Below are 23,675 nucleotides of genomic sequence, written 5' to 3' on the forward strand. Positions count from 1 at the left end.
AGCACAATGGCTGACACCTCGAGAACAGAACCATGAACCATTAACTGGCCCCCCGAACCATTTCTCCTGTGGCGTGATGTAGGGTGCACGTTTTTCGTACTTTGGGCTATATTAAGTTATTAATTTGAGAGACCCAGATTGGAACAGATATGGGGGGGGGCAGATGACAGGATAAGTAACGATTTCCGATTTCTTAGATGAAAATAACCATCTGGAAAACGTCAGCAATTCCAGTCGCCTGCTGTGCCAGCCGGGGATCTGCGTGCAGCGGGGCACGTGCGCAGCTCTCCCATAACCAGGCCCCGCCGGCGGCATTCTCACAAGCACGGGCTGGTTTTCATGCACGTCTTCTTCCTTATCCGCTAGGGTCTCGGGTTCGATTCCCAGGGTGCTGTCTGTGTGGGGTTCGCATGTTCTCCCCTGGTTCACATGGTTGTCCTCCGGGTGAAACGGCCTCTGGGGAAACTGGCCCTGATGCGAGTGTTTGTGTTTGTGGCTGTGTGTGCCCTGTGACGGACTGGCGTCCAGCCCAGGGTGTATCCTGCCTTGCGCCCCCTGAATTAGAAGAAGCAGTTAAAAAATGGATATCCACAACCCTGGGTGAAATGTTGACATCGCCCAGTTTTAAGCTGCCTTTGACAGAATGTCAGTAGGATAGAACCTCTAATCTCTGATCCCAGATCAGACCTTTCAAAACAAGGTCTGGCCCTCCTCAGTTCTGGAGCAGCACGCTATTGTTATGATTTCTACATGGCTCCTACTTCCTCTCGTCTATTGTTTCTCTCCCCATGGCCAGTAAGCCGGGGGTGCGATTCTCATCCGTGTCCAGAGCAGCGGGCGCGTTTGGGCTTGAGGTCACAGCCGGAGAATGGCTGGAATGTGCCGTGTCAGTCGGCATCCAAAATAACCACCCAGCCAGGCCCCAATATCACTGCATTTTCTCACAAAACATTTTCACCCATCTGGAGAGCTGCTGTCTGAACGGCAAACGACTCAAAGAATCTATAACGCCGAACTTGTAAACCCTGCGCGTCACTATAATCAAGGACCCTTAGATCATCCCAGTAAAGTGAGACCTGTGCTAGATCCAAACGCACAGGCCTTTCCTGGCCCGAAGATATTAGATTCTTGAACCTTTTAACACACATCTGGTTTTTAAATCACGTGACTGACTCGAGAGGAAAGCAGGAAAAATATTTTAAAGCTTTTGTTTGGAGAAGGCTCTCCAGCCTCTCTCTGTGAGTCTATTACAACACAAAGACCTGCCCGACAGCTGCAGTCTGCTGCTGCCTGGCTCCTGCAATTAACAGGCGTGATCAATAAGCAAGAACAAAATGCTGAATTTAATTGAGAAACCAGAAGCACGGGGTCAGCCGTCAGGGCTCCACTGAGCTCTCCTCGAAGATGGCGATGTAGGGGACGACAAAGGACAGAGCCACATCTGAGAGGACGGGGATCAGGGTGGGTCTGTGCTGTTGTCTTGAGGCCGACTGGGAGAGCGCCCCAGGAAGAAACGGGGAGATCCTTCCAGTCCGGAGACAATCAAACGTGTTCTGCACGGATCACCGAGCCACGGACAGTCCAGGAAACGAAAAAAAAAAAGCGAACGTCTACTCTAACATCCTGCATTTCAGACAAGCAGCTCTACAGATATGTGGAGTCGAGACCTCCTGCCTTCAGAGAGAACAGGCTTTAACTCTTGAATGTCTGCCTGGCGCTGGACCTTCTGACAACAGACCGGAACAAACCAGACACCGTTTTAACTGAATGGCTTTTGCAGGGTGGGAGGAAACTGAAGCACCCGTAGGGACTGCACGCAAACACGAGGGGAACGTGCAGACTCCACACAGAATGTTCCCCAGCCCACACTACCATAACACCTTCAGGTTAAAACGTTTGAAGGAAACAGCATGACAACTCAAGACTTTTCTGCCCTCATCCACAAACCAGAGGTACCCTGTCCTATTTCAAGGGCTCAGCAGTCTGTGGTGAATTGAGTAGGTTTTACAACCTCCTCTTGCTATGAGGAAATCGCCCCCAGTCTGCCTTAGTGTGCACTATACTCGTTATTTATGACACACCAGAGAGGTGCAATTCAGAGGATTCGATTAGTCATCAGTGATGAATGGATGCAAATACCAAGAAACAACATCGCAACATCAGAGCAGGCCTGTCTCTGGAGCCTGTGCGCATCTTAATCACACCAAGTGGAATGCTAACCACAGCTCTGAAAGGACCAGCGCAGGCGTACCCTGTCTCAGGAGATGGACAGGAGAGTGCGCTGGTGGCGAGAGCGGACACTCACAAGGTGTGGGCCAGCGCAGCGGAGTTCGGAAGAGACAATCACACTTTCCATCGAGCACCTCTACCCCTGGCGCTGAAATACCGCGTCTCTATTTCCAGCTGCTCTTTCTTCTTCTCCAGCAACGAGGCAAGGTATTAAACCAGCGAGATCTCAGCTCAGAATGGAGCCCGTGTAAATAGCAGGTGTCAAGGCCCTGGGATTCGGAGAGCTCTTTCTCCCTGGAAAAGCTCACGAGATCTGGGGATGCTGAATGGGGACTCCCCTTCTCATTCCCAGTCCAGCATTCCCCACATTCCGCTGCGACGTCACCATGAGCCCGTGCTGATTCCATTCCAGCGCCGGGCCCGGCATGAAACCCCTGCCCACAGCACACGGATCACCGCAGGGCGCGCAGCCGCTGAGCCGGAGACGCTGCACCCCGATTCCAGGTCCTGACACTTCCGCGGCCCCAGGCTCACTCCTGTGGCGCCCCAGCCAAACCCGCTGGCAGCCTTCCGATGCGCCAGGAGCAGAGCTGCAGGGGTGTGGCTGCGCGGGTGTTTCTGGGGAGCGCGCGCCTGGAGAGTCACCTCGATTCCTGCGCCCAACTCGGCTGTCTCCGAGACGCCGATAGAGGGTTATTTCACACCCTTCTGCAGAGGGCTCGAGCCCCACAGCAACGGCTAAACCGTGTATCGAGTCCCGAGGAAAAATACTGATTGATCAGAAAACAAAGCATTTAAGCCTCGCTGAACCATGATCATGCCCGATTCAGGAACAAGGCTATTTAACCACTGTGCTGAGCACTGATGCAGACAGAGCACACCCAACACACATACAGCACAAACAGCACACACACACAGTGCACAACCAGCAACACACAGCAGCAGCAGCAGCACACAACCAGCAACACACAGCAGCAGCAGCACACACACACAGCAGCAGCACACAACCAGCAACACACACACACACAGCAGCAGCACACAACCAGCAACACACACACACAGCAGCAGCAGCACACAACCAGCAACACACACACACACAACAGCAGCACACAACCAGCAACACACAACCAGCAACACACACACACAGCAGCAGCAGCACACAACCAGCAACACACACACACACAGCAGCAGCACACAACCAGCAACACACACACACACAACAGCAGCACACAACCAGCAACACACACACACAGCAACACACACACACACAACAGCAGCACACAACCAGCAACACACACACACAGCAGCAGCACACAACCAGCAACACACACACACAGCAGCAGCAGCACACAACCAGCAACACACACACACAGCAGCAGCACACAACCAGCAACACACACACACACAGCAGGCTGACGCGCACTGCGGCAGCGCGGTAACCCGAGCCCCCCGCCCGCAGCCCTGCGCTGTTTCTGTGAGACACTCCGTCCTCCTGGCACCACTCCCGCCCCCTCCCCTTTCTTCCGAAACTAGAACCACGCCGTCCACGTGTTTCACGTGGGGTCTTCCATCAACTCGCGAGTTCGCGCCGGTGCGTTCGGAGTCACAAATGTTATTCGTTTTAAACGACATATAATTGCGTGCGACGCCGGTTACGAGTTTGTTAAACAGTCCCTTCGTCTCCCGCAATCAAAGAAAATCAAATGACCCGGCCGCTGCGCTAACAGAATTAGGCTGTGGCGGGGGCTCAGCGCATCAGGGCCGCCAGCTCTGCCCCAGCAGAGGGGGAGGGGGGGCTGCGGTCTGGGAGCACAGCGGTGTCCGGCTCGGCGGCCGGAGTCTCGGGGGGGGGGGGGGCAGGAGTGCGTGCCCAAACAAACCGACACGCAGGAGCACGCAGCGCGAGAGGGGGCTGGACAGACACAGATGACATCATCACCCCCCCCTCCTCGCCCCAACCTCTCCACGTGTCTCCCGCTCAGTCTCTGGACACCCCTTCCTCGGAGAGCGGGGGCCCCGCAGCACGCTGACCCCTCACCCCCCATCCCAGCCTGCAGTGCGAGCTGAACGGGCTCAAAATGGACGCCCCTGCCGGCGAGCTCCTCGCATTAGTATCCGCTTTGCCAGCGGCAAAAGAGCGGTTCTCTCGCTTCTTTTACCTGCTGGGGAATCGATGCGACTTTTCTCTGAAGCCGCGTCTCCCGAAAAGTCAGCGTCGCGTTCAATAAGACCCGGACCGCCGATAAAAGCCATGCGGACCCGGCTTGTTCGGTGTCATCTTTCACAGCCCGGCTGTGTTCCACCCTCCCACAACCCTTTGTGCAAAGACCTGCCCCCCGCGGTTTCCAGTTTTAAAAGGCGGTTTCCTCTGAGACTCCCCCTGCTGTCCCTCGATTCACGCTGACCCCGAGATGGGCCCCGTTCTCCAAACGTCTCCCTGGCGTGAGAGGGCGACTGCGCGTTTATAACCCGCACTAATGACATCGCCCCAGCCCGCGGGCCCTGGAGGAGCCGTCTGCTTCTCATCCCAGCTGAGCTCTGCTCCTCCAGCGCTAACGCGGGGCTTAGCTGGAATGCTTTTGTGTTTAGACTGCTGTTTAACGTGTTTTTGTGGTTAGTCCCCAGTGTCAAAAACACCATAATTCAAGGGAACCGTTTCCAAGCGCTTCAGCGCACAGAGCTTTAGAGTTCCTCTCTGCACTTGTCATTATTTCGCAGCTCTTTTTATTTCAACTAGCATGAATGCTGAACAGACACAGACGGGAATTAGCGTGTCAGACGTGAGCGTTTTGTCCTGCTACAGAGGACCACTGGTTCGATTTCAGGCAGCGGACCTGAATGGGGGCAGTTCTGAGCTGCCCTCATTGCCATGGGGTAAATACCAACATTCTGGCTGTTTCAAACCGGGGAGGAAGACCTCCAGACAGAAAACCGAAGGCCGCTAGCCTGCTATGAGGAAGGCAGCGTTCCTCTGGGGGCCAGAGCTGGGATTCGCAGTTCTAATGGCGCTCCCAGACCCCCCACGATGAGGGAAACGCTCTCATCCCGCCTGTCCAGAGTGATGGATTCCAAGGGAGGAGCACACACGCTGTAAAACAGGAACTGGGCCCTGTTTCTGTCGCACCCGATCAGAAGAACAACCGGCTAGGTCCCTCCCTGGCACCCTGGCACCCTGCCCTGAGACTCGCGGGCTGAGCACTCCTCAACAAGCTCGCAGCGCGGCCTCCAGGACGAACCCTGCGCTCTTCCTGCACTTCTGGGGACTCTCCCCAGCACCCGGTCTTCAACTCTCTCGACAGATTTATGTGAAAGGAAGAAAGGCCAACGACAGAACTCGTCTGCATCAAGCGCCCTCTCCCCAGCTCCCTGCCGGAGGAGCGAGCCCTGCAGGCCCTGGCAAACTGTGCAGCTGGTATTCCCAGCCTTGTCCCAGCCCGCTGGGCTGCGGGGAGACTGGGGGATACGGACTGGTGGTCATCTCGTGCAACGAGTCAGGCCACAGAAATGGGGTGTAACCCCAGTGTCCTGGCCAAATCTCCCCCTGGCCTTTACCAATCATGGCCTCCTAATAATCCCCATCTCTGAACTGGCTTCATCACTCTGTTCTCCTCCCCACTGAGAGCTGGTGGGTGGTGCATCATCCAGGTGGGGCTGCACACTGGTGGTGGTGGAGGGGATCCCCATTACCTATCGTTTAGGAGGATCTGCTGGTCTAGAGATCTGCATGGAGTACTGGCGCACAGAAGGACACGATGGAAGACATTAAGTACTTTGTTAGAATTGTATAATGTTAGTGTGCCCAGTTGACCTTGGACCCCTAGAGGTTTCTTTTCTCCTTACAGAGGGGTTTTCGGTTCCTCTCCGCTGTTGTCTTCTGGCCTTTTCTCTTTCTGTATTGCAATGTCACAAACTTCGTTAAGCGCCTTGGGGCAACCTCGTTGTGAAAGGCGCTATATAAAAGTAAATCGAATTGAATCGGATGACCTGTAAAGCGCTTCGAGAAGAGAGTCCAGAACAGCGCTACAGAAGTGTAAGGGTTAAAAGCCAGCGCTTTGCGGTTCTGCGATTCTGCACGACGCCAGCCTCCCGTTCCTCTCCGCGCTCGGGGGATTCGGGAGGTGAAATCCCCTGCTCTGCCAGGCAGCGCCCCCCCCCGTCCTGCCCGGCTCAGGTCAGGGGCCAGGTGTCTCTCCGCAGGTGCAGCTCCGGCCAGGATCGCGGAAGAGTATGCTGCCGAGAGTGGGAAGCCTGTATTTGCCTACCCAGCCACAGCTTCCTGGCGCCCGGAGACTCCTTGGCAAACACATCGGAAAGGCCTTTGCTGGCTTAGGATCTTAACGCAGGCGTGCAGGTGATCTCTGACAAATCCCAACAGCGCACCACAGCATGTTTCTCACTGCTGCTCGCCTTACAACGCCAGACACGTACCGGCGTCCCTCTCCGCCGTTAACAAAGACACGTCAGATCTCGGCCAGCTCACCCGGAACCACGACTGCTGCTCACCAGGAGAGATCGGGGCCCGGCACGCACCAGGATGTCAGGGGCGCCGTGCACGGTGTCCGTTATAACAAACTCCACTGCAGATGAAGGCTGCCAGTGCTTCTGCTTCGGAAAGCACAGACCTTTCCTGAAGCTCGTCCAGCAGGCGCAAGCCCGCCCACCGCTGTCTAATCCTCCGCCAGCTCTGTCCAGAGAGTCCGCTGCCTGCTAATCTGAGATGTCAGAGCGCATTTGAACCAGGTCTGTGGAGATTAAGGCTGGAGGCGCAACCCAGCTGTGCCACTAGATTAAACACTTCAGACATCTGCCTCCGTCGTCAGTGTCTGTACTGTATTTGCCCTTCCTGCACTGTTAGTTTCTCCTCTTCCACCCAGAACACACTGCAAGAGACTGGCAGGAGCTTCACAGTACCGGTGAAGCCCAGAATAGGCTCAGGGTGCTGGGGTCGCCACCAGGGGGTTTTCACAGCAAAAGAGCCCCGAACAGGCTCACCTTAGCCACTTACAGAACGAAATATGATGCTTTTTAGTCGGGACTTTGATTAACTAAATCAAATATGAGTCTGAGCAGGCAGTGAGGAAAGCAAAGGTCCAATACAGACATTAGCTGGATCATAAACTGCACAGTAAGGGGGTCTGGCAGCAGATTCCAGACTGTGAGGGCAAGGAAGCAGCTCTTGATGATGACCCAGAGCTCCCAGACAAACTGAATAAGTTCCATGGTAGATCTGAGGTGCAGCATTGCCTTCAGTAAAATGTCAGTGTACCTCTTGTGCCTTCTTCCTCTCCCCTGATCATCTGGGAACACGCAAACAAAATGGCAGGGAAGCTGGGGGCCCCAGATCATATTTCTACTTTAAGAATCCCGTGCAGGTCGGCTGCCGCCCATTCTCACTAACGTCTTCGACGCGTCACTACAACAGTCTAGGGTTCCTGCTTGTTTAAAAGCCTGCTGGTCTCATCCCCGCATCAAAGACACTGAAGGCAACATGGCTAAATAGTCACCAGCCAGTGTGTAAATATCTGTCCAACATTAAGCTGGAATTGCACCAGTTTGCTTACAGGGCGAGCAGGTGTGCTGAGGACACAGTCTCTCTGTGCCTCTACTCCATCTTACAGCACTCGAAGCCTCAAGCATGTATGCATAGGTCATATATAGATTACAAACTGGCCTTTCTTATAATTGTCCTGCAGATCCTCAGAAGAGAAGATCGATTATGTTGCAGATCTGATCTCTATGAGCCAGGATCACCGGGAGAGGCAGGAAGCACCAGGAACGCAAACTGTAGGGGTGTAACCCCGGCATCCTGGCCAAATTTCCCATTGGCCCTTATCAGTCATGGCTTCCTAATAACCCCCATCTATGAATTGGCTTCATTACTCTGCTCTCCTCCCCACTGAGAGCTGATGTGTGGTGAGCGTTCTGGCGCACTATGGCTGCCATCGCATCATCCAGGTGGGGCTGCACACTGGTGGTGGTGGAGGGGATCCCCATTACCTGTAAAGCGCTTTGAGTGGAGTGTCCAGAAAAGCGCTATATAAGTGTAAGCAATTATTATTATTATTATTATTTTTATTATTATTATAAACTGGAAGTTGGAGAAGAGGGCGCTCATGTAACTTTGAATCGGACTGATCCTACTGGGAACACAGCACAGAGCTCAAGGACATCCTGGGCAGTCTTATTTTGCCAACGACTCCTGTTTTGTACAAAAGCTCAAACTAGTTTGCAATTCGCATTAACACCCACATGTTCTGAAAAGGTTATTTTAAGTCTTATGACAAAGAAAGGTTTTCAGCACACACCCTAATCAAATATTTGCCTGTGCTGAAATACATTATATATAGGCTTGAGGTTTTAATTTTTTTTCCCATTTTAACTCCGGTCTTTTAAACAAAAATGAACAGTAATTAGCAGCCATGAACATTCACTGTAATTAATGATCAGTACTTGTTTCCCAAAGGATGTCGATTTTTCAATCTCAGCCTCTGAGTATGAAGAGATGATCTAATTGTACTCCCATTTCCCATCAGCGTTCCCAAATGTCATATTTATGTATTTGTTGAATGTGTTCAAAGTGGGGAAAAAAGAATTCTTCATTTAATTTAAATTTGTATCTGGATGCAAATGAAGAGAAAACGACTTGCTTACGGTGTTGGTCTGCGATTCTTATTCCACACATCCCTGCGTTTGTGATGAGCGCAGATGACACTTTGTGCCTCTAAAGCTGTGAAGAAATTAGTCAGCACATTGTTCTCTTAAGTCCATGCAAGAATAAAAGCCCACTTGTGCAAAAATACAGTGCAGACTACAGCAGGAAGCAGTAACCATATAGCGAGGCTTTTACATGCTCGGGAATGAGAAAACCAAGAGATCTGTGGCTAACCCAGTCAGCAGGCTGCTGTGTCACTAATCCTCTTCGTCACAAGGGACGAAACAATCTCATTTGTGAAGGGAAGGCCTGTTTCGTCTCCTGTTCAAAATTAACCTGCCGGGCATGTTCACAGCTGTAACTCACACTTCATTTCGTGTGGCACATCAATCCAACCTAATGGCTGGTAAGTCTCTTGCACATTTTTTGTCTGTACCCCAAATATAAAAAGGCTGCTGACGTTTTTTTTCCCTGAGCAACCCGCTATCCGTGTGCCGCGATCCATGAAGGATCAGCAGCACTGTTACTATGTGGGGCTTTGTCTGCTGCTGCGCCTCGCGTGGTTTGGATTGCAGTTCAGGACTGTGCTTGCCTGCACCTCTCTTTGGACCCCCTGGCTAGCCCCAGCACCACTCCTGCCTGTGTGCCCGTCTCCTCGGCTCTCGGCCCTGCTCCCTGCTCCCAGAATGTGTGATCCCTGCTCCCTCCGGTCTCGGCAACACGCAGCTCTGGGCGATTCCCTGTGTGCTGTTTGCCGGCTCCCCAGCTCCACTGCCTGTTCACCCAGCAGCTGGGATCTCTTCTCTCCTGGATCGCACCCCGAGTCCCACGTCAGGCGCACGTCATAACGTTTTACTCATATCGGTGTCCTTCGGCTCAGATTGACACCGGTCTCAATTTTAGGTACACGATGTTTATGCACGATTCATTCCAGCGTCAAGCACGTTGACTCCTCGCCCCCTAGTGATGATGCTAGAGTCAGGGTCCCGGGATCGTGGGCTTGCCTGTTGGCGGCCCCCTGTTAAAGCCCACACCAGCACCCCCACTAACACCACAGCACAGGCCACCGAACAGACTCCCCTTCAGACGCAAGGCTGGTCGCACAGCAGAGAAGGGTTTGCAGGCTACTGGGGAGAAGCCCAAGCCATCCCATCACAGCACTGTACCCAACACAAGGCTCCATTGCAGAGGGCATCAGTGGCCCCACAATAAAAAGATCATTTAAAGCTCTCCCCCGGCCAGCAGCTCCAATGAGCTTGCAGACAACAGAAACTCCACACCCATGGCCACAGGCACTCTTGAAGGTGTGCACACAGCACGGATAATTACAGTTAAAGCATTATTTCTTTTGCCCACTATGTCATCTCCAGATTGTCATTCCAAGCTATCATTCCTGTACATGAATGCAGCGGCCCCCACGAGCGAGCTCCCCCAGCACCCACAAACCTGTGGGGGGGTTTTCAGAACCTCGAAAGAACAGGATCTAACCTGCTGCACCAGCTCAATCTCAACAGGGCAACCTGGACCCCAGCGCACCAACGCCACTTCAGGACCGAAAGTACAAGCCTTGCACAGACTTCAATGGGGCTTTAACCTGCCCTCGAGAATCCTTTGTATCCGCACGGCTGCCCTCTTTCACACTGGTTCCGGTGGGCTGAATCCACACACCTGAGCAACGCCATGAGGGAGGGATGCTGGTGTGGCCCAGACCAGCGCTGAGCAACCCAAACGAGAATCAGAAACGTCCAGTCCTGCTGCTGCTGGGTCTGGCGCCAGCCTGCTCGCCGATCTGCAGTGCAGCCTGAAGCCGCAATGGGGACAGGGTTCGATCAACCCCCCCCCCACACACACACACACTGCACAATCAGGGCTGTTTCATAACCGCGCTGCGCCCCGACGAGATCCCCGCGCCCACACCGCAGCCTGATCGCACACCGGCACGTCCTCGCGGCTGCCTCACACAGACGGACTGATTGCTAACCAGCTGGCGCCCCGATTTCCAGCCCAGCCCCTCTCAGACGAAAGACGAAAGGGCTGGCCCGCAGCCTAAGACGCGGGTGAAAGAAACAGACGCGGGTGGATTCGCGGGGCTCTGGCGGTTCTTACACCAAGTCCACAGACCCCAGATGAGGCAGCTGTTATCGAGATCAAGCTAACGTTCCAGACACTCATGTAGGATTCAGTGCTGAGAGCATCGCAACCACACAAAAACACAGGCGGGCTCCTAGATGTCAAAGACTGCTGCTCTGATCCCCCGATACCCTGGTCTGGATAACAGCTCTTGCGGTAACTGGAAGTCTGGCACGCGGGGTATTTAAGAAAAGCCACAGCACTGCAGTGGCACCCAGCTGGTGACACCCCCCACCCATGGGGACGCCCCCAAACTCAGCCCCCTTGGGTCTGGGAACGAGGAACCCCAGGACTGTGAAGGTCACCGTACACCGCTGGGAGCAATGCAGTAAACCAGCAGCATGATGCCCAGGGGCAGTGTGGAGGTGGGGGGGGGGCAGAGAGGCGTGCCCAGTCCGGGGTGGGCGAGCCCCAGAGCTGATAAGGAGGTCTGTGGAGGCTGGGAGACGGGCAGGACCCTCAGTGTCCTGCTTCCCACCAGTTCAGGGATCCCAGCGCTCACTCTGCTCCACCTGGGAGAGGAGCCGGGAGTCGGGGAGGGGAGACGCACGCAGGGAGGGGTGGGCTGTTATCAGAGGAGAACAGAGCTGCAGTCCGGTCTGGGTTGGGCAGAACCAGTAAGATCCAGACTCCGGTTGAAAGAGGAGGAGAGGAACGATGCTTTATTCATGAAGGCAGGCTGGTGGGGGGGGGGGGGGGGGGAGGGGTCCCTTTCAAATGCACAGCAGCTCCTGCTGGAAGCGGAGCCCTGGATACCTAGCGCATGTGGTCAACAGGAGCCCATTATCGCCTTCACGCGTGTTCGTGTTCCCGAGAAACACCGCCGATGGCCTCCAGTCGTACTGCAGATCAAGCCCGGGCACGGCGTGACTGCGGCAGCCCGCCCGCACGGCTCGGTCTCGTTTCTGTCACAAGGCACAATGACCCAGCCGCGTCACCGCAAATCCCTCTTCTCTCCGGTCATTAATCTTTTTACCCGCCACTCTGTCGCCGGGGCTCAAACGACTTTGAAACCGACTGGACTGGAGATGCTAGAGAGCGAGAGAAAGGACGCAAAGACCCCGAAGCCCACCCACCCCCACCCGGGGTCCGGCGGCCGCCCCGTGTCCGCAGGGGGGTCGGGGAGAGGGGCTGCTGCCCGTCTTTTGTGTGTCCGAGTGCCCGCGACCCGCCGCCCCGGCCCTCCCCCGTCCTCCATCCCCGAGCGCCGACACCGCGGCCGCCGAGACAAAGCCGGACACGGGGCGGCTCGATGCCGTGACATTTAAAAGCATCCCCCACCAGCATTGCCACCACCACCACCCCCCTCTCCCTCCCGGCTACAGGCAGGACAAACAATAACCACAGCCGCCCACCGTGCGCGCCGGTGACCCGCACCGGCCGGCCGGCCGGCCGCCCCCCGCCCCGTATCCGCGCCCCCAGCCTACCCAGCTGTCCGTCGGCGATGGTCAGCACGATCTGGTCCATGAGCAGCGAGCGGAACTCCACCTCCTCCTCGGCGCAGCGCTGCTTCAGCGCCCGCAGGATCTGGACCTGCGGGTACTCCTGGCTGATGCGCCGGTCCGTCACGAACCACACCCGGGAGCACATGGCGGCGGCGGCGGGGGCACCTCCGGGGCTCGGGGAGCGCTGAGCGGGTCGCGGGGCGGGCGGGATCCGGGGTCGGGGGGCGCCGGGAATGCCCCCGGGGCGGGAGCAGCACAAGGGGCGGCGGCGGCGGCGGGCTGCGGGCTCAACGCGCCCGGGGCGACGGGGTGCGAAGCGAGCGCTCAGGCTCCTCTGCTCAGCTCGGTCCGCCGTGTGTCCCGGTCAGTCCGGTCCGGGATCCCGCCGCAGGGCAGTGCGAGCCGTCGGTCTGAACCCCCGCGGGGCAGGGAGCCTGGGCTGCCGTGCCGGACCCGAGCCGCCGCGGTGCCGCCGCTCTCAGGGCAGACAAAGCCTGGACGTGCCGCCCGTCGGGGGCCCCTCACAAAATCATGGACGTGTCGGGCAAACCGGCAGCCTCCTCCCAGGCTCCGAAAAGGCAAGAAAATGGAGGCTGATGAGGACGCTAACGGATCCTTCCCTCCGTGCCTGAGCTGCCTGCTTTCCGCGGGTCTCGGTGCTGAAATCCAAAAAAAAAATGATGCCCGTTTGCCGCGGCTCCTGCGCTTTTCTTTCAGGCGCGCTCTCGGTTTACTACATCCCCCCTCCCGCCGGCCGACAACACTCATGAATATCCAGTAGGGGGCGTTGCTCCGGCCCGGCCTGGACCAATCGGAACCCACACACGCGGGGTCCACAAGCCCCCCGCTCGACCAATCGCGATAATGAAGGCCGCGGGGGCTCGCGCAGCGCCTGGAGCCAATGGCTGGGCGAGGACGCCGGCCGGGGGGGAGTGAAGCGCGGCGGGGACGCGCGGCTTCTGTGTGTCAGTGTGTCACGAGAGGATGGAGGAAGAGGCGGAGGGGGGGGGGTTGATAATCGCGGGGCCGCGCATCACCCGAACCGGTTCAGACCGGGTGCGGGGAGATGGCGAGTAACGCCGCCTCTGCTTGTGCTGAAATGACAGAAATAAAGAGGCGCTCGATCTGTCAGGAAGTCTGAGTCTCGCAATTGTAGTGGGTTTTTTTTTTGGGGGGGGGGATGCTGTGAGCGTGTGTGTCCTGTGAAAAGAAAGGGAAAAAAAAGACCGAAAGCATCTGGTCTGGTCTGCAACTTTGCCGCTTTCGACAGCGCTGCGGTCGCCGGACCTGCTCAGTCACGCCATTCAGCGTGTAAAAAAAGAAAAGAAAAAATCTACCGCAGACAATGAACTCCATGTTTTGTGTGTGTGTTTAATATTGAAGCCGGGGATCTGAAATCCCGTGCGCTGTCATTATTAAACGTTTGTAAATGTAAAGGTAACACACGGGTCTCCCCTTCGCTGCAGAGAGGCGGCGGGGAGGGAGAGGGAGGCGAGGACCGGATGTACGGAGTGAGGCCAAAATGTCCGCAGTTTGGGGTAGATGGCTTCGCAGTGCAGGCATTGGCAGACCGGCCATCGCACGTGTGGGTCATCCGGCCGGGGAGCGCCGCTGCCGGGCCCCGACCGGACCGGACCGGCGGTCCGACCCAGCCCGGCTCCGCGCCCTCAGGCTGCGGGCGGTGTTAGGGTTCAAACCGCCCCTCTGCGCCCCCGCCTGCCAGGTCATGTCCCCCCCCCCCCCCCAAAGGAGGATGAGTTTGAAACGGGAGGCGAGAGACGCTGCGGCACGGCAGGGACCAGGCTGTCGACAGGAGTTTCTGATGCTGACGCGAAGGGAAGGGGACGGGAGAGGAGAAAGCCGTTCCGTTTTAGTCGAAATAAGTGCTCGTTTCAATCTGAAGCGGTCTTCCTCAGCGGGCAGTGCCTCCGTGCCTTGTGCAGACAGCGATATCCGCGGATTCTATCCGTTTCACTGACTGATTTGACCAGTCTCCCGTTTTGTGAAGCCACCGGTAACTTGAATCATTCCTTACAGTAAAGAGGTTACAAACGAGAGGAGAACATTGGACCCATCTAGTCTGTTTGGTAATTAGTTGGAAATTGAGCCAATGACATGTCAGGCAGGATAGCTTGTTCCATACCCCCGCAAGCCTTTGTGTAATGACGTGTAAATGACGTGTGTAATTCTTGCAGTCTCTTAGTGTGGGCTTTAAGGTTCCTTTAAGCCATATCACCCTGCAACTCCCAGCTGGCAGCCCACTGGAGCTCAGCAGGTGTGAGCCTGGTCAGTACCTAGATGGGAAACCTCCTGGGAAAAACTAAGGTCGCTGCTGGAAGAGGTGTTAGTGGGGCCAGCAGGGGGCGCTCACCCTGGGGTCCATGTGGGTCCTAATGCCCCAGTATAGTGACGGGGATACTATACTGTAAACAGGCGCCATCCTTCGGATGAGATGTAAAACCGAGGTCTTGACTCTCTGTGGTCATTAAAAATCCCAGGGCGTTTCTCGAAAAGAGTAGGGGTGTAACCCCGGTGTCCTGGCCAAATTTCCCATTGGCCCTTACCAATCATGGCCTCCTAATATAATCCTTACCTATGAATTGGCTTCATTACTCTGCTCTCCTCCCCACTGAGAGCTGATGTGTGGTGAGCGTTCTGGTGCACTATGGCTGCCATCGCATCATCCAGGTGGGGCTGCACACTGGTGGTGGTGGAGGGGAGATCCCATTACCTGTAAAGTGCTTTGAGTGGAGTGTCCATAAATGCGCTATATATAAGTGTAAGCAATTATTATTATTATTATTATTTAAGGTTCTCCTTTGCTTGAATTATGATAGTGCTTTTCATCCTAAAGGTACCAAAAGCAGGAGGCACGATGGCACAGCGGATTCAGTTCTGGACCTTGCTGTCTGTGTGGAGTTTGCATGTTCTCCCTGTGTTTGCATGGGTTTCCTCTGTCCAAAGACTTACTGGTTGGTTAAGGAAGAGTGAGATCACTTTATTGGCCATATACAATTTTCTGGAATTTGTCTTTTCGCATTCCCCAGCTTGCTCTCCATGAGACACACAGAGAGGGAGAGAAGGTGGGGGTCAGAGCGCAGGGTCAGCTATTGTACAGCGCCCCTGGAGCAGGTGGGGTGAAGGGCCTTGCTCAGGGGCCCAATGGAGAACAATTCCTCTGCCGGCCGCGGGATACGAACCAGCAACCGTCCAGCCACAGGCGCAGATCCTTGCCCACAGAGCCATTGCTTCTGAGAAATCTGGCCCTGGTGTGAGTGTGTGCGTGTCTGTTTCCACTCTGCGATAGACTTGCATCCCGTCCACGGTGTATCCTGCCCTGCGATGGACTGGCGTCCCATCCACGGTGTACCCTACCCCTGCGCCAGTTGCTTGCAGGGATAGACCTGGGCTCCCCCACGACCCCGAATTGAATGTCGTGGTGGACAGACTGCTGGGTTTCGGAAATGCTTTGTTTATAAGAGGGGACTCACTCTATCCCTCACTGAAGTGCAGCCAAAACTAGGTGATCTGCGTTTGTGGTTCTGCTCCAGCAGTCCTTCCTCCTACAGCAACGAGAAGCCCACTGTAATAGTGGTGATCACCATACTGGGGAGACGGTTTGGAAATTCTGGACCCCATTTCGCTGGTCCACCAACACCATTTACAGCAGCAGCCACCTGGTTCACCTCAAAAACCGCCCATCCCAGCACCGATTTAGCTGAACGCTGCTCTCATTTACTCTACCTGCAATCTTAGGAGCACAGTGTAATAACACACACCTGAAGAAGGCTCCACAGCTGAAACGTTGGGTCTCTTTTCTGTTCAGCATGGAATAAACCTTCACCTGTTCCCCTACAGCCTGCAGATGCTGACGCAGCTACCTGTTTGAACTTCTTCAATGTACGATAATACTTTCCGTTATATGCCACAGACCCCTTTGATTAGTATTTAAAACTTCATAAAACAAAATACAGTGGTGAAAAAACTTAGAAAAGCACCCATACTTTTTTGATTCCTTATTTTCATATGGTAATAAATTTGGGTAAAACATTTGCCTTCCTACTGGGCTACACTCAATAGCCAGGAATACCAGGCAGCTAGTCTGAAGAGAGACAAAGCTACAGGCCTGCCCCAGCGAGTTTGTGCTTTGTCTGTGATGGATTCAAAAATGTAACGTGTCACAGGTCTTTCTTGTTTTATCTACCGCAAAAAAATTAGTAATGATAAGAAGAACCCTTATTTTGGCGTCATTAAGTAGCACTATCTAAAATCACAGTGCAATAAAATACAGCAAAGATATAAAACATGGCTGAACAGAATACATCAATGCATCATTTTTTGTGTTGGAAAGCCAGTTTAAATAGGAGAGCTTTGTGACGAGATCCGAAAGCTGACAGAGACTCAGAAGTCCGGATCTAGGAGGGAGGCCTTGGGGGTCATCAAGTCAGAAATTTAAGGGGAGAAGATTCCCTGCGTGGTCTTAAACGTCAGGAGCAATGTCTTGAAGTCTACGTGAGATTCAACAGGAAGCCCACCCTGGGACTTCAGGATGAGGGTCTGTGTTTGTTTGCTGGGGAGTCAGAGTTGTGGCAGCTGTGATTTTCAGGACACTGCAGGAGTCACGTCTGGAGGAAACGGAGCCAGCTACCAGCTTCTCCTCGCCGAGCCCTGACAGAGCTGATCGCGCGCTGCTCCTGAGATGGAAGACAGACCCTCTCAGACGTGTGATTCAAGACTTACACTACGTTTGAAAGCCAATGCTAATGTTTTCATTTTTACACAAAACTCGGTTTTTAATTCCATCAGTTGCTGTTTTTAGGCCATTTGATCTTTTTCTGTGGAGAATCTAGTAATGTGATCTCAGTTTCATCACAGCTCAGTTACAAAAATTTAGGACGCTGCCTAACTGTACCGGCGATAGCTGAATGGGAGCCTGTGAACTGGCAGAACAGACAGTCTTTGCCTGTGGATACTTCGACACAACAGCTCCCCCTCACTTTCCAGGTTCAGTCTGATGTGCTATGGGCGTCACGCCCATCCTTGAGGGGGCACTCCAGACTAGTCTGGTTCTACCACGGCAGCCTACCACGCCACTCCCAGCTGTCCGTCAGGCCGGTTGTCACAGAAACGGAGTCGGAGAGGAAGCTCGTTTCACCTGTGGGCGATCACCTCCTCCTCGTGTCTCCTGGTGAAGCAGGCTGCTTAAGGTCTGACCAAGCAGAGCTCTGTGCTCTTATTAGAAAAGTTCACTCCAAGCCTCTCACGTCCTTACTTCTGTATTCCTAGTCCCCTGTCCTGCGTTCTGTTTTGGATTCTCGACCCTGCTGTGTCTTTAACATCGCCTCTCAGATATTTCCTTCCTACTTTGAATAGGGATTTTCTTGAGCTACAAACCTTCTGCTTTTTGTCTACCTTGGCTTGTGTGTTTCCCCTTTGTGCTTTGGCTTCACGTCACCTGGCTTGGACCCTGCCTACCAGTTTCCTCTCACACCCGGCTGCCTGCTGTTTCCTGCTCAGTCTGGCCCCACACCTGGGTCCCTTGCATGACCCTCAGTGGTACTGAGGGTACCTCAGCATCAAGCAGTGGTACCTTACAAGGGGTTGAATTTGCAGCTAAGATAAAGATAAGATCACTTTATTGGCCATATACTACTTCTTGCATTAGAAATGTGTCTTTTCACATACCCCAGCTTGCTCTCCATGAGACACACAGACAAGGAGAGAAGCTTGGAGTTTAGAGCACAGGGTCAGCCATTTAGACGGCACCCCTGGAGCAGTTTGGGTTAAGGGCCTTGCTCAGGGGCCCAACGGAGGAGGATTCCTCTGCCGGCCACAGGATACAAACCAGCAACCTTCCAGCCACAGGCGCAGATCCTGACCCACAGAGCCACTGCTCTGCCCTGCTGCTACCTACATGAGCATTAACGACCTGCACTGACGTGAGGCTTGAAACCAATGGGATTGCTCATTTCCATTACTTACTCAGCTGGTATTGTTCATCTTTGATATTAGGATATTAGCTAGAAGGTAGAAGGAACAGAAAGACTGTTCACAATTACAGTCTGTATCTCTGCTCATACTCTCGCTCGTTATACTGAGATGTTATTGAGCTGCTTCAAGTGTTTATCTACCAAGGTTGTGGCAGACACACTGCATACTGAAGTGGGCTGTCAGCATCTTCAAAACCCAGCTGCCCAGAGCCAGACTCCACTTGAATATCTCACTTATTCTAGCCTTGCCAGATTCGCTTCCTCAAGATGTAAATACAGTAAATAAACAATAGGAATGCGTTCTAGCTCAAAGGCGCGATGATTCACTACAGTCCATCTTGAATGCTGGCTCTGTATATGTGCTGGTGTGCGGTGTCTCTCCACAAGACGCTATACAGTGTGCAACAGGGCTTAACACACAATTGCTCCTTGGAGGCGGAACACTCTGTTTATAAATACACAAGCATCTTCATGTCTATGTGTCTTTAAAAGCCGCTTCAAACACATTTCTGTAGGCTAGCATTTTCTGTCTTTTAATACAGAAACACTGTTCTTTGTGTGTTTCAATATATTCCTTGCACCTATGTACTTCTGACTTGTTCCTTCCACTGTAAAGCATTTTGAGATGTTTTCGGCATGAACGACATAAAATATTTCTTTATTAACATGACATATTACAATATTCCTCCTCGGCAAATGAAAATTCTATAACGAAACCAAAATGTGACGAAAAACTTTGAAAGTCGGCAGAGGTGAATTGTAACAAAACTGCATCGATGAGAATCAATGAGACCAGCCTTATGATCCCAGTGGTGGTTATTTAGGTGATACATGCTAACAACACAATACATGAACCATTGTTAAATTAAGAACAGTGTGCTGCCAGACTCTGATCGCTGAAGATTAACGTCACACCAGAAACTGCTTCAGCTCTGCCTTGGTGTTGTGTGATGTGCTCTATTGGGTTCAACTAGTTATCTTCTCCTAGTCACTGCAATTAAATAGAATATGTCATGTTGAGGGACGCATAATGCTGCAGTGGTTATTATTTCTGCCTTGTCGTGCTAGAGCTCTGCGTTCAATTCCTGGGGTGCTGTCTGTGTGGAGTTTGCATGTTCCCCCCCGTTTATGTGGGTCTCCCTCATGGTGCCCCTGTTTCCTCCCACAGTCCAAAGACATGCTGGTACTGTAGGTGAACCGGCTTCTGGAAAACGTGGCCCTGGCAGGTTTGTGTCTGTGTGACTCTCCATTCCAATCATGTCCGCCCATGACTGGCCTCCCATCCATCTGTAGCTGCCTCGCACTCGTTGCTTTCTGGGACGACGCACTCTGGCTTCTCTGCTACCCCGTACTGGATGAAGAGGTTAGAAATTGGATGAATAGATGAATAAATCCTCTGTAATACAAGAATGGAACAGTAGGCAGTGTGTGAACTGTTATCCCGTAATTTCAGCCTCTGATTTTGAACCCCTCACACCCACACCAGCCACACTCATGTCACGCAGAAGAACCTAAAAGAATACTTGGCCCCGAGTGAAATTCATCCTTCACAAACCTTTTTAAACTGCTGTTTTCCCGACCACGGGCCAAGATGTGCCAGCAGCAAACTCATAAATCTCAATAAATAATCTAGCTTTAATAATCAGAGTGGTGGCACTGTGGTTAAGGATCTGTGCCTGTGGCTGGAAGGTTGCTGGTTCAAATCCTGTGGCTGGGAGAGGAATCCTAATCGATTGGGCCCCTGAGCAAAGCCCTTAACCCCAACTGCTCCAGGGGTGCTGTATAACATCACTTTATTAGCCCCTATACAATTTTTTGCATTAGGAACTCGTTTTTCCACACACCACAGCTTGCTCTCCATGAGACACAGACAGGGAGAGAGAAGCCTGGGGTCAGAGCGCAGGGTCAGCCATTGAACAGCACCCCTGGAGCAGCTGGGGTTAAGGGCCTTGCTCAGGGGCCAAACGAACCAGCAACCTTCCAGCCACAGGCACAGATCCTGAGCCACAGAGCCACCGCTCCGCCCATAAATGCCTGACCCTGCGCTCTGACCCCCAGCTTCTCTCCCTGTCTGTGTGTCTCATGGAGAGCAAGCTGGGGTATGAGAAAAGACAAATTCCTAATACAAGAAATTGTATATGGTAATAAAGTGATCTTATCTAATCAGGTAATCTTTAGATGCAGGTCTAAAGGAGCCATCTACTGCTTTACTTGTAAAATAAAGCAACCAGCTCTACCTGTGAGAAACAGAGCTTTGTGGAACATGTACGACGCATTCGAATGAACATTGCCACAGCATTCCCAGTTGTCTGACAATAATCACCCTGCGGAAGACATTGTGTGTGGAGTCAGTGTTCATGGAACAAATGCTTCCCACAGACCAGAGGAGAGAAAACTGATCTTTAAACTGGAGACTTGGGACTGGAAAGAACGTTCCACTCTGACCTCAAGACAGCGGCGTCCACAGACATTTAACACAGCCCTCCTGGCACTGCGGTTCGGCTTCATTCTGAACAGCTGCAGAAGGACTTAGGTCTAAAACAGCCTGGAGCAAAACATTTTTTAATCCTTTAAACCTTGTGTGCAACACAAAAACGTCCTAAGATACATATAGAAATGTTTTGACATTTATGCACACAATATTTAAAGTCACGTTATAGTCAGCAAACAAAAGGGAGAGCACACATTCTTCCTGAAACAAAATCCTCATCTGTTGTAGTGTACTTCTACAGTGCAGTAAAAAAGGACGGCAGTGTGTTCAGAATTGCACAGCAGCCTTATACAAACATCGTTCAGTACAAATCCAAGCGGATAAGTGAATTAAGCACAGAAAAATGTATTTTGTTCTCCCTGACGCGATTGGTGAGAAACCTGGAAAAAAAACCTTGCCAGAATGAAGTCAACAGCTGGGAATGGGACATGTTTCTTCTAGTAAATGTTGTGATCTGGATGTTCTCAGAATTGGAACAATGGATGTTAATGCGGGAGATCTGCTCAGGGGATCTGCTGGTGGGGGGTGGGGGGGCGGCTTTGATTCTTGCTTGTCAGCCCTTACCTCACATTCCTCCACGTGTCAGTGGACAGGAGGGTGTTACTCGTGGGATTCTGGGAAATGTAGTTGCAACACGCTCCTCCATCTTGTCTCTTCTTACGTAAGTGAACATTTAATTGTTTAATAATTCATGGGAGTGTGATAATACAGAAGGAAACAATACACTTTGTAGTTTTATAACTTTTGGAAGGCGTGAAATAAACATCAGATAATATTTTGATGGGTACAGACTGCTGGCTGCAGTGTGCACGATTACAGAATCATATTGTGGTGGAGTAAGATAAGATAAGATTTTATTGTCCCCTGAGGGAATTTTTTTATGGACACCCAGCACTCCTGTACATTTACATAGAATGCAAACAAACAAAAAGAAAAGAAAAGGATTGCACATTATTCTATTAGAAAACATAAGAAAAACATTGCACATCACTCTATTGCACATGTACAGTATAACACATAGCAACATGTAACATTTATAACACATTACAAAACATATTGCACTCAAGTGGGTTGTAAGAGTCAAAATTGTGTTTATCCTTGACATTTGCGTCGACAGCTTTAATGGATAGTGGAACACAGGAATGTTTGTATCTGTTTGACTTACATTTGGGAACCCTAAAACGTTTCCCAGAAGGAAGAAGTTGTTATTCAGAGTTGAGGATGTGGGAAGGATCTGATATAATTTTTCCTGCCTGTTTGATTATGGATTTTTCAAAGATTGTCTGCAGGGAGGGGTGCTGTTTCACTCCCATGACCTTCAAAGCTGTCTGGATGAGGCGGTTAATTTGCGATGTTAAATAAACTGATAGATCACCAAACCACACTGAAATACCATATCTGATAATGTTCTTGATTACAGCATGGTAAAAGAGTAGCACTACTTCCTGTCGAACCCCAGACACTCTTAGTCTTTGCAGGAAATATACTGAACTTTGAAGCAAACACTTTTAACATGAGTAGTCCAGCACAGGCTACTGTCTATGTGTACACCTAAGTATTTATATGAGTCAACCTGAGCGATATGTTTGTTGTGGATTACTACCTGTGAGTGATCACCAACTGCTCTGGGATCAAAAACTATTTCTTTTGTTTTTTGAACATTCAGAATTAGGCTGTTGCTGTCACACCATTGCACAAACCTTTGGATTTCTGACATGTACACAGATGAGCTGCTACCTCTATGCATTAAGCCAAGAACAGCTGTATCATCTGAGAATTTGAAAATGAAGTTGCTATTTTCCACAGCGCTGGAACAGAGTGAGAGTCAACTGACTTCTGAAAGATAGGACACCATGCTGGTGTTAATTCCTCTGCGCAGTTTTTTAAAAGAGAGGCAGTGATGCCAGTGGGGCCTGTTGCCTTTTTTTGCAGATACAGTATGTGCTTGAAAGACTGTGTGGTCATCTGCGGACTTATTACAAGCCTACCAGCACTACTGGCAGCTGTAATAGTATCTAATATACTGTCACATGCACCAGAGAAGTCCTGTGTCTCAAACCTCAGAAGTCATTCAGCTCGTTTGCTTTAGCCCAGCTCATCCATTGTATGGAAGCTCTTCTTTGAAAAATTCACGTTTGTTTTCATTGTATGCCACAACCTCCTGGAGTTCAATGCTTCAAAGTCCCTCTCCATTGTCTCCTTGTGGTGATGCCTTGCATCTCTGAGTTTTAGTGTAAGCTCCTCTCGCAGTAATTTCAGTTGCACTTGATCCTGATTTTTATAAGCGAGTCTTTGGCGGTTGATGCAGTCTATCACATCCTTAGTTATATATGGCTTATTATTTGGGTACACTGTTATGCTTTTCTTGGGTATGACACTGTCCACACAGAAATGAATGTAGTCCTGCATCAGTTGTCAAACAGCTCTGTTTGCTGGGGGGCTTCTCGTCCGGTTGGAAAGTTGCCATTCACCTGCACCCAGACCCGCCCTGGCCTTCCTTGCAGGAGTTGACAAGAGGGGAGCAGCATCAGCTTTTCTGAGACTTCAGTGGGTCCCAGGCTTTCTTGAGGACGGCAGGAAGCAGCTCAGAGCTCACACACGCCCCCTCAAACACCCAGGCGGCTTCTCCAGCTGCCTCTGTCATCCCACCCCCACACCTGTGAGGAATTTCTCAGCCCCTGCCTGCACACAGCTGCCTTGCCCCAGGGGCCTCAGCCGCTCATTAGCACCGCGCTCTC

At 52.3% G+C, this 23,675-nt stretch overlaps 1 protein-coding gene across 1 annotated transcript in view; it reads right to left on the reverse strand.

Moving 5' to 3' along the window:
* Window positions 1-13,143, reverse strand: part of rimkla (ribosomal modification protein rimK like family member A) — a 28,798-nt gene extending 15,655 nt beyond the window's left edge. Inside the window, exon 1 of the mRNA XM_088938070.1 lies at window positions 12,439-13,143. Coding sequence (XP_088794196.1) covers window positions 12,439-12,601 — 163 coding nt within the window. The 5' untranslated portion in view covers window positions 12,602-13,143. The remainder of the gene's footprint in view (window positions 1-12,438) is intronic.
* Between the last annotated feature and the right edge of the window lie 10,532 nt (window positions 13,144-23,675).

Source organism: Atractosteus spatula, chromosome 20 (assembly GCF_055471065.1).
Source record: "Atractosteus spatula isolate fAtrSpa1 chromosome 20, fAtrSpa1.hap1, whole genome shotgun sequence".
Taxonomy (NCBI): Eukaryota; Metazoa; Chordata; class Actinopteri; order Semionotiformes; family Lepisosteidae; genus Atractosteus; species Atractosteus spatula.